The sequence below is a fragment of the Cydia strobilella genome, chromosome 18, assembly GCF_947568885.1.
Source record: "Cydia strobilella chromosome 18, ilCydStro3.1, whole genome shotgun sequence".
Classification (NCBI taxonomy): domain Eukaryota; kingdom Metazoa; phylum Arthropoda; class Insecta; order Lepidoptera; family Tortricidae; genus Cydia; species Cydia strobilella.
The window spans coordinates 4,176,113-4,191,823 of record NC_086058.1 but is presented as its reverse complement, the minus strand read 5'-3'; the positions used below and the strand labels follow the sequence as shown (position 1 = coordinate 4,191,823).

General features: G+C 36.9%; 2 protein-coding genes across 2 annotated transcripts in view; one reads left to right on the top strand and one right to left on the bottom strand.

Moving 5' to 3' along the window:
- Nucleotides 1-15,711, top strand: part of LOC134749432 (hemicentin-2-like) — a 318,341-nt gene that overhangs the window by 181,994 nt on the left and 120,636 nt on the right. The window lies entirely within an intron of this gene.
- LOC134749653 (uncharacterized) lies at nt 12,401-13,081 on the bottom strand. Its single transcript, XM_063684669.1, has one exon. The coding sequence runs from the start codon at nt 13,079-13,081 to the stop codon at nt 12,401-12,403; it is 681 nt and encodes a 226-aa protein (XP_063540739.1).

The following is a 15,711-nucleotide window of genomic DNA, read 5'->3' as shown; positions in this document are numbered from 1 at the left end:
AAGTAAAAATGGCCGTGCAAGGTATGAAGAATGGGAAAGCGGTTGGGCCAGATGGTATACCTGTGGAAGTATGGAAGTTTCTGAAAGCGGATGGGTGGAAGTGGCTGACTTTATTCTTTAATAAGTTGTTGCAAGAAGAGGAAATCCCTGATGAATGGTGCAACAGTTCACTGGTGCCCGTTTTTAAGAATAAGGGTGATGTACAGGATTGCAACAACTATCGAGGAATAAAGCTCATGTCACATAGTATGAAGATATGGGAAAAAGTGGTAGCGAGACGAATGAGAGAAGAAAGTGAGGTAACACAGAACCAATTTGGGTTTATGCCGGGCCGGGGAGCTACGGACGCCATATTTGCACTTCGCCAACTGTGCGAAAAATACAGACTTGCGCAAAAGAACTTGCACATGGTGTTCGTGGACCTGGAAAAGGCATACGATAGAGTCCCCCGTAAGGTTCTGTGGTGGTCTATGAGAGAGAAAGGAATGCCAGAGAAGTATGTGAGGCTTGTTCAGGCGATGTATGATAGAGCCAGTACTCACGTCAGGTCTGAAGCTGGAGTAACCGACAAGTTCAATGTGGCGGTAGGTTTACACCAGGGATCGGCTTTAAGTCCATATTTGTTCCTCCTGGTTATGGATGCTCTGACATCGAACATACAGGAGGAGGCACCCTGGTGTATGCTGTTTGCCGATGACATTGTTCTTGTCGGAGATAATGCACTTGAGGTCCAGAGCAGGCTGGTAAAATGGCAAGAAAAGCTGGAAAGTGTGGGACTGAAAATAAGCAGAACCAAAACGGAGCACATGTTCTGCGATTTCGGTGGTCTATCCAGTTTTTCCCATATTGCCTTAGATGGTGTATCCCTACCAGTCTGCCCCGACTTCCGGTACCTTGGGTCATTGATCCAGGGCGACGGACGCATAGACCGTGACGTGAAAAATAGAATAAATGCGGGTTGGATAAAATGGCGACAGGTCTCTGGAACAACTTGCGATCCACGAATGCCTCTTAAACTTAAGGGGAAAATTTACAGGACGATCGTGAGACCTGTTGTAATGTATGGATCAGAATGCTGGGCGATGAAAGTGACGGATGAAAGAAGAGTGCACGCAGCGGAAATGAGGATGTTGAGATGGATGTGTGGAGTGACGAGAAAGGATCGGATTAAGAATGAGTATATTAGGGGAAGTTTGAAAGTAGCACCAGTAACGGAGAAGATAAGAAGTAGTAGGTTAGCGTGGTATGGGCATGTGATGAGGAGGGATGAATGCCATATAGGCAAAAGAATGTTAGGGATGAATGTTGATGGACGGAGAGCGTATGGTAGACCCAAAAAGCGATGGATGGATTGTGTGAAAGAGGATATGAGAAAGAAAGGAGTGAGTGCTGAGGTGACGAAAGATAGAGGAGAATGGAAGAGAAAAACATGTTGTGCCGACCCCACATAACGTGGGATAAGGGCAGGAAGAAGAGAGAGATGTCTAGGTTTATCATCCCCCCTAAATAAGGTTAAGTTTCAATTTCCGTCGTAAACCTCAATCTGCTGCTATAAAAGATAAAACCCTTCGTGGTTGTTGTAGAAAAGACACGAAAGACAATAATGCGGATTCAAACAAACAGTAACATAAGAGATTTTTTACCTAGCCTTTTTTAGTGTCCCGTAAATTTTAATTAAAAAAAAAAAAATTTTAATTTAAATGATTTCATTTATTGTGAATTTTTAATTTAATTGATTTCATTTATTGTGATCATTTAAGTTAGTAAACTATTCCTTATTCATGTACAGTCGCGTTCACAAAGATCTTTACAAGCAAAAGTTCCAAAAATACATTTTCACTAGTTACAATAATATACTTACTCACACTGATAATAAGGTCGTTTAAATATATTTTTCAAACGTTGGCTTGAAAGATGGTTGCGAACTCGACCGTACGCGTACTGTTTCTAATCTATCGCCTATGCGCGGTTTTAATCCTATTTCCACATCTGCATAATCTAAAGACGACGACAGCATGTCAAGTGACAGCCTGCGTTATTTCAAGGAAAATAAGGTTCGCTTTGCCATTACAAAACTACATCTAAGGCGCTGAGGTGTGTCTTAGACAAGTAAATTTAAACTTTATTCCTATTCCTACATATAACAATTTTCTTTGCATGTTGAAAGGATTTTCTTACATCGTAGACATTCTGAGAGCTACTCAAACGAGCAACGCATTCCTTGCAGAAAATGCGACGTGAGAAAATAAAGTTTAATTTAAAATAAACCGTTTCAATGGTATAAAATATAGATGGTGCGTTAAACCGTTAACCCAGAGTGTCAAATTGTATTGGTAACCATGGCAACTATAGGTTTAACCGGTTAACCCGGGTTAGTGGGATGGTGCAAGTGGCCCTTAGACATCGATTTACTGTTCAATGCGATTGAATAAATAAATGTAGAAGATTATACCTACGCGCACGGTTTGGGCCGACGAAAATAAAATCATGTCACAAATCTTTCAAAGTGAATTTATGGTAGGTAAATAATGAAACAAAACTAATAAGCAAAACATATTTTAGACTAGGACAGGATGTTTATGTTATCCCGGTTTTTGCCAAATAAGGTTTTCAGAATGTTCCCAAAAGTGTTAAACAAATGGTTACTTACGCTAATAATATGATTTATAAATTGCTGTGGCATCGTGCCAGGAGGCTAAGAATACACAACGAAGCACAGAAAACATAATAGTAAAGAAGCTTGACTAACTAGTATGCATGTACTCAACTTATATATATTTTTATAACAAAAATGAAGCAATTCAACCAAATAGGTTAATTATCACGAGAAGTTGAAATATTATTATAATGTGTACTTTATTGCTAGTTTGTTCGCATGTAATGTATTGGATAGTTTTATTGATTTTAGGGTTCCGTACCCAAAGGGTAAAAACGGGACCCTATTACTAAGAATCCATTGTCCGTCTGTCTGTCTGTCACCAAGCTAGAAAGTTGAAATTTTCACAGATGATATAGGTATTTCTGTTGCTGCTATAACAACAAAATAAATAGCAAAAAGTACGGAGTATTTAGTAATATTTTGAATCGATGTTTTGATTCAATCACGTTACCTACATATATACCTCGAGACTGTGTGACTTTTTCACTAGGTACACATAACGTAACGTATCACGTAACGTTAAAAATAAGCATAATTCATTTTTTAATATCGAAAAAGTACAATCTATTTCAATATATTCTTTTATCGTTACAGGTACGTTGCTACAGAATCAAAAAGGGAAAAGAACTAGAATAAAATTAGCAGAGGTAAGATTACTACTAGCACAATTGGATTACTTACGACAAACCTCAAATCGATGTTGCTGCCCGGATTTTTGACATTTGAATTTCATCTTTAATGCTGTCATGTCTGAATCGGAATCGTACCTTAAAACGCTTTCAGCAGCCGTAGCACGGTCACATTTTTATCACCTGTCACGTTCTAACAAATATGTAAGTACGAAAGTGACAGGCACAGTGACAGGCGATAAAAATCGAACCACGCTGCCATCGCAAGAACTTCAAGGTCTGCTTATGTGTTTCTGTGCCACGAATTAATAAGAAGCGATCCCAGCGATAACAGTTTCAGAGGTAATATGTTTTTATAGTTTGCTTAACTTGAACAATTATCTTGGTTAATAAGTTTAAGCCTAGGTTTATGGCTTGATGCCTGAACTTATCGCCTTATCTTAAGTAACTATACGAGCATACATATAGACCTCAATACGTTATATTACTTAATGCAATGAGTAAGCATATTTACTCATTGCATTAAATCTAGATTTACAAGCTGAGAGAGAGAGGAAAGGGGGCGAAATCAAGTGACCGCTTCTCCATACAAACGTAGTCCCCATTTTCCTCTGGATATTAAATAATATAAAATATTTTTACGCAATTTGATGTTTAACGTTTTGATTTTTTTAATAATTGTAATTGCTTTTTAAAAATTGTATGGAATTTGTTTTTCGCCCTTATTTCTTATAATAAGTGCATTATTAGTTAAGCGGTTAGAAAAAAGATACGCAAAATCCGCTGGCCATAGAACCCTAAAAGTAAGTTATTTAGATCACACTGGCGTATGATGTCACTCACGGACTCCCGGCTCCAAAAAAAAGGCGGCAGCGATCCTATCACGACCGGGTTTCATGCAGATTTTAGCTTCTAAGGTCTCGCAGTGGATGCAGCAAAAATTACAATTTCTGACAGATACTACTCTGGCAGTGGCACGAATAATCAATGGACAGGAATATGACTGGTTAAAGATTAAAAAAATCAGTACATAGTCTGGCAAACCAATTTTGTCAATAACAAAAGAATAAAATTAAATACGATACTCATTCCTCTTTTTAGGGTTTATAATGCTTCTATTGACAAAAAATTGGACTACATGGAAAGCAGTAAAGAGAAAGAGAAAATAAGCTCATTATTCATTATTATTTACAACGACGGGACTTAATCGCGTAAAATAAGTATTAAACCCACCTCCGACGTTTCGAGGACGGCGTTGTCCCCGTGGTCTTCTCCGAGACAAAATTGAGTAAAAATCGTGAAAGTTTAAATAAGCTCATTATTTATAATAGGTAGGTAGTAATTATGTAATACCTACTGGTAGGATTATACACTTCTGTTTCGTTTTGTAAAAAAATAAATCGATGTCTTAAAAATGAATAAAGAATCTTCTAGAACACAAGCAATATGTAATTACAATAAGAGCAAAAGATAAAATCTTAAAACATCGCTTCACCCTAAATATTTCTTTTTTTATTTCACCCAAGAAACAGTGGAAATTCGTCCGACATTTTTCAAGAGCCAATAAATTTAATCATTCCGTAAATGTAGAGGGAGGGGGAGGAGATAAATTACTCCTCCCCGAGGACAATAAAGTAAGTGAGGATATAGTGTCTGGAGATAATTGTTAATAATATCCTTTTAATTGTTAACGCTAATTTACTGGTGCTAAATGTTTGTTTTACCCACTTAGATAAAAAAGACGAGCACTTAGGAGCTACTTAATTACGCGCCGTTAACTTATGGAGTAGGTATGCACTTGGTACTTTGACTATGTAGGTAATAATAGACCGCGAGCCAGGCGCCAATTTCGTCAGTCATCGCCTCCCGGGCGAAAACTCGTATAGCGGTTAACGGCTATGTATGATGAACCCTCGTGAACCTCAGCTGCCGCTTCGTTGGTGGGTTGAGGAATGGCAGCCACCGAAACGCGTAACAAGGTCTTTCCACCGCGATACAACAGGCTGACGATTTGTTTTATTAACAATAGCGTCTAAACTATCACCTGACAAAGTATCAAACGGGAGGCGATGACGTCGATGACTGAAAAGATTTTTTTTTACATGTTCATGTGACCAGCTGACGGTGTTTCCACAGCGATACAATCGGCTGACGGTTTTGTTTATTCACAATAGCATGTAGACAAAGTATCAAGCGGGAGGCGATGAATATTTTTTTTATAGAATTTATTTGCTGCCATTCCTCAACCCACCAACGGAGCGGCAGCTGACGTTCACGAGGGTTTATCATATATAGCCGTTAACCACTGTAAGAATTTTCGCCCGGGAGGCGATTGGTTATGGAAAATTTGAGGGGCTACCGCGAAAACCGAAATTCGCAAATTGCGGGGATCTTTCTCTTTTACTCCAACGAAGGCCTAATAAGAGTGACAGAGAAAGATCCCCGCAATTTGCGAATTTCGATTTTCGCGGTTATAGCCCGCGGTCTATAAGTAGGGAAATGCTTTCAGGTTCGAACGTAGGAACGTAGGTAGATAGGTTGCGTTTCCTAAAACGTCCCGCATGACGCGCTGTTCAAAATCCCATACAAAATTAGATTTAACGCAAACGCGTACTCACGTCACGCTATCGAAATTTACACTAGGGGTTCAGAATGACATCTAAATGATGTTATTCAGTTATCGTGCATTTCGCTCGTACTTGTCCGTATCAATTGTCAGATATCAGTGTATCGTTCGAATTGGCCTGATGAGCACGTTTTTCGAAGTCTGAAAATGGAATAGGAATACCGGGTGAGTGTAAACGAGACTTACCGGTCAATTCGAACAACATGATAATTACTAGATACGAGAACAATACGAGATCCAATAGATACGTTATAGTTTAGTTCTCAACTAGTTCTTTTGCAGTTCGATTCGAGAAACCAATTGTCATTTCACGCTACAATTATTGTGACGATTTGGGATATCCATTAGATATCCATTGGATGTCTAAGTAATATCTTAAGCAAATCTTAAACGGTTCGTTCGAGAGTACAAATTTGACATGGCTTTCTTTAATATCTCGTTATCGTTTCTGTTTCATATCTAGAGGATAACTAATCTAGATCATTGTTCGAATTGGCCCGTTTAGCTCCGCTGTCCATCCATTTGTCTGTCAGGAGATAGTATAATATTGTGGTCAGTAATATTTGTATATTGTAGTCAGTAATAATAATAATAATATAATGGGCAAAAATAACAACAGAGTGGGTGCCCAGATATAGAAAAAGGAAAAATCATAGACCTAAACTTAGATGGAGAGACGATCTGAAGAGTTATGACAGACACTGGTGGAGATCAGCTCAAGACAGAAAAAAATGGGAACGTTTGGGGGAGGCCTTTGCGCGCAAAGCGCCATGCAATTAATTAATGTTTACCTATAATTCATATCTAATTCATTATTTTAATCATAATTAAAATGGAAAAAATATTATAAATAATTAAAATTTAAAAGTTATTAATAATTAAAATTTAAAAGTTATTATTATAGATAGCTGTAATTGTAAATTTACTACTTATAAAAAAAATGTTTATAAATAAATAAGTAGATACTATTTGCATGTTATGTTACCTGTACCTGCTATGCAGTTAAATGTAAAAAAAAAACGTATCGTTATGTTAAATTGCATGAAATAAAAGGCTATTATTATAGTCAGTAATAAGCCTAATAAAGTTTAGTGTTAGTTGCAGCAGAATTCCTTAAAACTCGAATTATATAAAAATATAAGTAAGGAAAGAGTGCTAACTCCATACATCAATTTTCTTACCAAAACGCGAGTTATTTCGTAGTCAAGTAGTGGATTTATCAGTACCGCTACTTGACACCAGATGTCAAGAGTGTCGCGACCGACGAAAACTGTATTGTAATACATTGTAAGTACTTTACTTATTTCTGCGCGCAACATAAATAACATTTTGAAACAACTAACATTAAACTAACCATATTTCACTTTAACGCTCTGCGCAATGCATCTGGCGAGAGAGAAACACACTGCATATTGATCCAAATAGTGAAGAAACACAAGATTTCTGCTCTAGTAGTTAAAGATCTTAAGTCCTATGTAAAGCTACTACTGGTTGGCATTGTGTAGTGGTAATCCACATATGTACAAGAATATATTTAGTACTTGCTTTCGCGAGTTGGACAATGAGTCGTTTCGGAACTTATGTACGAAATATCATTAATAAAATTAATAAAATATTTTTATTGACAAAAGCAAGTACAAAATATGTTTTGAAGTCCCTGACTTCTGAGCGTAAAAACCTGTGTTACAGAAGTCAGTGTCATCATTAGATGTATAAAGCGTGTATGAAGAATGTTATGAAAGTGAAGGAAGCGAAAGAGGTATGTCAGGATCGTAACAAGCGCAAATCCGTGGTCTCTGCCTACCCCTCCGGGAAATAGGCGTGATTATATGTATGTATATATGTATCATTAGATATTTACCACTAGCTCTTCGGTGAAGGAAAACATCGTGAGGAAACCTACATACAGCTGCCAAATTCAAAGGTGTATGTGAAGTCCCCAATGCCCAGAGGTGGCCTGTGCTCAGCAGTGGGACGTATATGTATAGGCTGAATTATTATTATTTATTATTATTTCGCGAGTAATGACGTATAGTCACCAGCAATAATATGTTACACAATGAAGGTCGCAAAAATATCTGACACGATCTTATTTGTAGAGCCATAAGAGCATGTCACAGGGCCAAGTTCTCCCTCCCCTCTCGCCAGTTGAGAGGAGCGGCGACTTAATGATATAAGGCAATCTCTACTAGTCAACCTAAATGTAACTAAAGGAAATGTATGAATTACTTACTCTATTTCGTCTGTTTCATGAACAAAAGCTTTTTGAAAATTTAACGTCAATAAATTTTCAAATACCAATTAACTACAAATTATTTATTTTTCGTGCTACAATTTTAACAAAGGCCACAATTTAAAAGCAAGTTAACTCGAATAATCACTAGAATTAGGCAGAAACACCTAGCTCTGTTTAGTTTTGGAAAGTCATTAGGTACGAAAGTCTGAATTATTAGGGCTCTAGGTTTTAGGCTAGCTTTGGCCTAATTGTGGGCTTTGTACGTTTAAAACTGTACAAGTTGGCTTTTATTCTAGAGTTTATTGGATTACCTAATCCTCGTTTCAATGGAAACGGCTAGTTGGTAATTTCCCTGTGCCGTATAAGGTTTTTCGTGTCATAGGTATGACTCTTTTTAATTAAAAAAATACTTTTGAACTGTATAATCCGTAAGTTAATTGTATATATTTTTTTAACCTATTTTATAAATCATTTAAGCCATGACAGAAAGATATATACAGTGGTACTATTAAACTAAATTAATAACTAGCTTAAATCTAAAATAGGCTCTTGAGGCTTGTCAAGGATGCTGGCGGCATTTCCTCGTTTTATCGCAATGCTGATACGTTGTGCGAGGAAGCCGCCAGCTCTTCGGTCACCACGACACCAGTTACGTCAACCAGACGCTTCGCGATTTCTCCAAACGACTTGTGCTCCATTGGCAGAAAAAGTTACTCTCTACCGGGGCTCTTATTTAATGAATTATAGTTTGTCGGTTTTTAAAAAGTCAAATACATTTTATAATGTGTCACAATGTGAGTAAAATCTTATAGGCAATTTCAATTATTTTTTTCGATAGTTTTCAATCCTTATCCGATATTCGTGCACAAAATCTTCGTTTTAGATTTATAAAAATCTAAAGCCCGTGTAGTAGAAAATGTTCATTTCAACAAAAGATAGTTCCAAACAAAAATGCGTCATAAAAACGGAGTAATAAAAGCAAGTTTCATAGCCAATCTATCACAACAAAGGCTGTGATCAGCGGAGTGTGCTCCATACAAACCGTATCTAATCTATACGTTATACTTTCATAGGCAGACAAGGCAAAACGTAACATTGTTAATGCGCTTTTAGACGTGAAATATTTATGTATTTTAAGTATTTATATATTATACATATAGGTATATCGTTGTTAAGGTGCCGACAACATATGTCTTATTGAGCTTACAGTTAGTCAATGTATGTGTTTCGGTTCGAGCTTGGTCACTTTTTAGGGTTCCGTACCTCAAAAGGAAAAAACGGAACCCTTATAGGATCACTCGTGCGTGTGTCTGTATGTCTGTCCGTCTGTCACAGGCTATTTTCTCCGAAACTACTGGACCAATTGATTTGGAATTTGGTATACATATGTAAGTTTGAGACCCAAAGACGGACATGTAACGTAAACAAATGAATTTTAAACATCGGGTCCACTTTTGGGGGTAAATGAGAAAATTTAAAAATGAAGTTTTCTAACTATATCGTGTTACATATCAAATGAAAGAGCTCATTGTGAGAATCTCGAATATATTTTTTTATAATTTTAGGATAAACAGTTTAGAAGTTATTCAAGAAAATAGGCAAAAAATTACCATTCCCCCCCTTTATCTCCGAAACTACTGGGTCTAAAATAAAAATAAAAAATACACAAAATAGTTCTTTACCTATAGATCACTGGAAAACCTATTAGAAATTTGCAGTCAAGCGTGAGTCGGACTTAATTACTTAGTTTTTGATCCGACCCCTACGGGTGTTTTAAAGACGTTTCACATAAAAAATACATTGTTTAAATTGTTTAATGTACGGAACCTTTGGAACGCGAGTCCGACTCGCACTTGGCCGGTTTTTCTTTAGTAGTTCAGTATCATACATATGACATCAATGTTAATTGATACATCGGAATTCATTGTGAGCACGAATACCTGCCATCACAACACATAGTGCCTTCTTCTATCGCTGCAAATTCTTCCTCGGTAAATTCTGTGAACAAAACTCCTTCATCCAACGTTTTCAGTACGTCAGTTAAATAATCACTGTGTTAATACTGGTTATGGTTTTATTTAATGCTGTAAGATCACGGACTTTTGAAACTTGTAAATATAGGTAGTGGTTTAATGATAAAGAACATTCTATATTTATTTTCCATTAAAAATAATCAACAAAGAGAATTATCCATTAAAAAAAGACAGTTGCTTAAAAATTATTAAAACAATATTTGTAAAAGATTTCAATATTCGCATTGTTAAGACCAATTTTATTTTTAAAACCTTTATATCCATAAACAATTCCCTCTTTAAAAACGCTACCTCTCACATTAACATTACTAGGAATTTCCACCCCGATTGGATATTTTTTTAATTTATCATTCTGGACATTCTGGATTCGAACAAGGAAGTAATAAACTGAACAGCCAGATGATAAAACAAAAGCCAACATTATTTATTACGGAAGTACGAGATTTCTCTCAAATTAATCGGTGTCGATAAAATATTGACGCTCTTTTGTCTCATCGGAAAAGCTCTCAAATAATTCGATTGTACATTCATTAAGTTTACCATTGATTTCGTTTTTGGAAATATTTTTGTTTTGCTCGGAGACAAGTAACAGAATTGAAATTATTGTTTATGTGTGTTTTATAATTCAACTGCGGGACAATAAATAAGAAAGCAAAAGAAAAATGTTAAAATATGTACTAAGAGCAAGAGCAAAGCAGATATGAAATAAATTAGAGTTTGTATATTTCCTGTCTTTTAGACGATTTACAATTTTTAACTGAGTGGAATGGCCTACAACAAAGTATGCAAAGTCTCCTAACCTTAACTTGAGCTAACCTTTCCAATGGCCGCAGCTCCAAAAATTTAGTACAGTTATCCAATCTGTGTCCCGGTGCGGAACACATGACACAGTTGTTTACATTAGACACTGGCGGCACAAGGAGAGAAGGCTTAGCCTTATTCGACACTGGCTTACTATACACTGGTTTACTAGACAATGTTAACGACTTACCACAGCTGTTTTCTAACGCCTGGCTCCGCTTTTCAATAAACGACATTAATTTTTCAAAACTAGGAATTTCTGTGTACGACACCAGTTGCAACTCGAATGCTTCCTTAGTACTAACATCAAATTTTGACCAAAGTGTATGAAACAACATAAAGTTCTTATCAGGCAATTGATACTTTGATAGAATTTCTAAGTTTTCCTTAAATGTTCGACATATTCTAACTAATTCCAATGCAGTCTTGGACTTCGCTGCCTCACAGTTTAATATCCTTTCATAGAATATACCCGCAATGACCCTTTTCTTCTCAAAATGTGTTTTTAGTGTGTTGTATGCAATGAAATAATTTTCATCACATAATGGGTAATTTTTAATTAAGTCAAAAGCATGGCCGGTTACACTCGACAACAAATAGTGCAACTTTTCTACTGTCGGGATATTTTACTGTGAATTAGCGAGTCAAAAATCTGGATAAACGATACCCAGTTTTCAATTTTCGAATCGAAAGGAACTATATTAATCTTAGGTAATTTAACACTCGAGCTTGAACTACAACTGTCACTTTTGTTTACTATATCTGGCTTTATTTCCGCGAAACGTATTTTTATGGATTTTACCATTTGTTCGAACTGTGATGATATTTCCAATTCACTTGACCGATCACCATTTGGAATCGCAGAAAGCAATTCAATTTGAAAGGCGTGAAATTCACTTTCAAGTTTAATTACATCTTGTAAACAATATCCTTGCAAATCGGAACTCTTTATATACTTACTCCATCCGCACAAACGCATAACCCCGACCTACACGGCTCTTGTCGAAACTTTCGGTAGAATTCGCACCATTTGCCATGTTTATTTTGTAACAATATTGCTTATTTTGTATATTAATTCACTAAAACAACACCAAAACAACGATAAAACTGATAGGCAGGCAGGCATATATTTTGATTGGCAGGTTGTCAACAATTGGGTAGGTAAAAATAGGCAAATTATATTTTTATCCGATAGTATTCGTCATAACGATCACGAAAATGCAGCTCTTTTATTTTTATTTCGTATTATTTATTAAATATATTTTTTTAAGTGACCGAGATGACGTTTGTGAAATTTAATAGCTGATCAGGCACTAATGCCTGTGCACGTGATTTAATTGATGAGATAGAAAAAAAAACGATGTCAACTGTCAGTGTCACTTAGCTTAAATATAGCTAAAATTACACAACATAGAATTACATCCTAGACTGGATAGGCGCTCTAACATGAAGCTCCATCCAGTGCTTCTGAAAAGGACAGTCTAGCCTATTGCTCACTACGGTCAGGATGCCATTGGTGCCACGAACACGCTGCGCCAGGGATGCGACTAGCTTACGTATAATCGCGTGAAACCCATCTGTACGCGTTTCTGCAAACATACCCGACGCACTGCAGTGTCGCGGCAGCCCCATTAACATCCTGAACCCATTATTATATTGAACTCTTATAGTGTTCAACGTTCTCTGCGTATACTTCACCCACAGGCTGCACGTGTAGAAGCTTTGGCAGTATGCCTTAAATAGGGAGATTTTAACTTGTTTTGTACAACGTGCGAACCTGCGACCGAGCATATTACATTTTACCGCCAGAGCTCTTCTCTCCCTCTCAACATCAACTCCATCGGATAAATCATCGGTGAGCCAGTGGCCCAGGTATTTAAATTGTGACACGCGCTTAATCTTATTTGCGGACAGGAACGCTGGTGGCACCGCACCCACGTGACCACCTTGCGGCCTAAACATGAGGAGCTCTGTTTTTTTCGCGTTATACCTTAGCCCGTGGCTCTCCGCGTATGTTTCGCAAATTTTCAGCAGCTTTTTCAGAGCACTCATTGCGGGAGTCAACAACACCATGTCATCTGCATAGCTTAAATTCATGGAGACTATATAAAGGAGCCAAATCTCTATGTATGAAAAGTGTCCATCAAAAAACAGTAATTAGGCGGCGCCACCATACACCGAAATACTACAAAAAACAACCTACGTAATTTGGCCGAGTTATTTGTTGCCTTATATGGTTCATGTTATACTCATGTCCCAGAGCCTAACTAGCGCCACCGGAGAGATTAGGAACTATTATTTAAAGCTGAAAGCGGTCACTTTTTCAACAATTCTGCCATAAGAGATTGGCATCCTTTCTATACCATCCATACTTAAATTGTTGATGATGGTGACAATGAATGACAACTAACAGCTAAAAGTTGCGTTCAGAAATGTGACTTTTTCGACACAAAGTTTTAGTCTACACACACGCTCGCTAGTTTAACCACAGAGTTTAACTAACAGAAAAACGCCCAAGCCGAGTTTTTCAATCTTACCCTCAGATGTTTTTACGATTTTACAATGAACAATTTATTCACAAAATTGGTTTTTTAAAGCGAAAATAACCACGGTCACCTTACAAATTATCCGGGTCGTGGACCAAAAAGGTTAATGGGATTATTTTTCTTCGATATGTTGAATTACGTGGACTGTATTTTAATATATTTTGTCATGATTTATTTATGTTAACATTTAAGATAGCAGTTAAATAATAATTCTACTGTGGCAACATTAGTACGTTACCCCGATTAATACAGGGGTAGCTGGGAAAGTAACATTATACTGTTGGCAACACGGGAGTTTTAGCAAATGGTGGGGCACGGAGTAACGGGGACAGACTCGTTCACTTGGGTTGAGGCGGTCAAAGAGGACGCATCGCAAAGGACTGGTTAAGTCAGAGTACCTGTAAGTACCTCCATTGTTATGTTGGGAATAATTTAGAGTAACCATGCAAGAAGCTTCACAATTTTTTATGACGAAAAACGAGAAGTTATATCGCGAAGCTTAGGATATGCTGGGTCAACCGTTAGAAGTTAGAAGCACTCACCTTGCTGAGCTGGTGATGATGGAGCAGCTCACGGCGATGGCTGGCTCAGGATCCTCAGACTCTCGGCTTGTCCGGACTTTCCTTGAACCCGAGTTAACTTCACCAGCGTCGACGCCGCAATAAGCAGGATCAGCACTTCTCCAATTGAGCAGCCTTCCACAATGTTCGCACACGATTTTTAATATAAAACTTAACCTTTTAAACAAACGATACTATATTATTCCACGAGATAATTTAGCGCTGCAAAATGCGCGATCCGACATGACACGTTCACGAAACGAGAAGGAAGGAAGTCTTTTTTTTTAAGTTTAAACGATAGTGTTGCCATGCGAAATTATTTTGAAGCTACAATCCTTAATAACTACTTATACTTATAGTGGTTTACAATAGCAGACATTACAAAGTTTGAATTAAGTATGCCAGCCGTTAATACCAGCCTGGAAACATCAAAACGTCACAAAACACTAATTACGATAATGGCCTCTAAAAATGTAATAACAAGTATAATGGAACACTTTGTTTCATGTTAGCTTCACAAAAGAGGAGGAAATCACTCAACCTCCCTTTAATGTCAGTATTGTCAGCATTTGAGAAACTTGCCGATGGATGATACGTGGTTCGAATTAATACTATCCGAAAAACGAAGTTAATAGGAATCTAGGTTAAATTAGTTGGTTATTACGGTTATAACCAGCCATTTGAAGGTTAAAAGCCTCTTAAGGGGCCCAATAACTATCAGTCCGCCGGACGATATCGGCCTGTCATGCAGTTGTTCGGAACTGTCAAATTTTTGTTTTGACTGACAGGCCCCTTTAGGTACTCGACGTTAGTTAGTTTTCATTGAAATGACAATGTAAAGCGATAGCGGCTAATCGACTATTTATAAAATGTTTGTCACTATCGTATTGTTTGTGTGTCAAGCTATAAATTATTTTCATATTTTTTGTTCTTTTTCTTTTTTATCAAATATAAACTGAGAAATTCATTGCCACGAGCAAGATTTGAACTAAACTTCAAAAGAACATTGCGCTTGGACTATATTTCAGAAGGCCTTCGGGTTTAAATCGCTACTATCTAATTCCTCGATTTTTCATTTATTTCCAAAATTATACGAGTTTAACTAATATAGTAATACGTATATGTATGTGCTACGACTTTCTAGATTGTATTAAGGCTGTTCCATCGGTTTGCCGCTGTCTTTGTCACATTTCGCAAGAAAGAACGGGAAAGAACATACACGCCAAGTGTCAATTTTGATCGAATTTTGTCGGTTTTTATTTATTTTAAAAACGTTACCGTACAATATCGAAATTCTAAAGCTATGAAATTACTGTTTAAGTTAAGATTGTTTTTTCTTCTTTCTTTGTTTATAGTATCACATAATAAATAACCGAGTAAAGTAGGATTAAAAGTCAGAGTTAGAGGTTACTTTGGGAATTAATTGTATCGAGCGAAGTTTCATAATTCGTGTATCGGAAGCAATGTTGTTAAAGATAATATAGTCAAGAACTACATATATTTTTTCCACGTCTACGAATATCAACGCCTCTTAGAAAAACATGATCATATAATGAGATTTTTCGCCTTCTGGCTCAGGGAACCGCCTTAAAGTGAATATATGCTACCTAGCTAGTAATGC

Excerpts from the sequence above, each read along its gene's own strand:
- LOC134749653 (XM_063684669.1), bottom strand. The coding sequence starts at position 13,081 with ATGAATTTAAGCTATGCAGATGACATGGTGTTGTTGACTCCCGCAATG.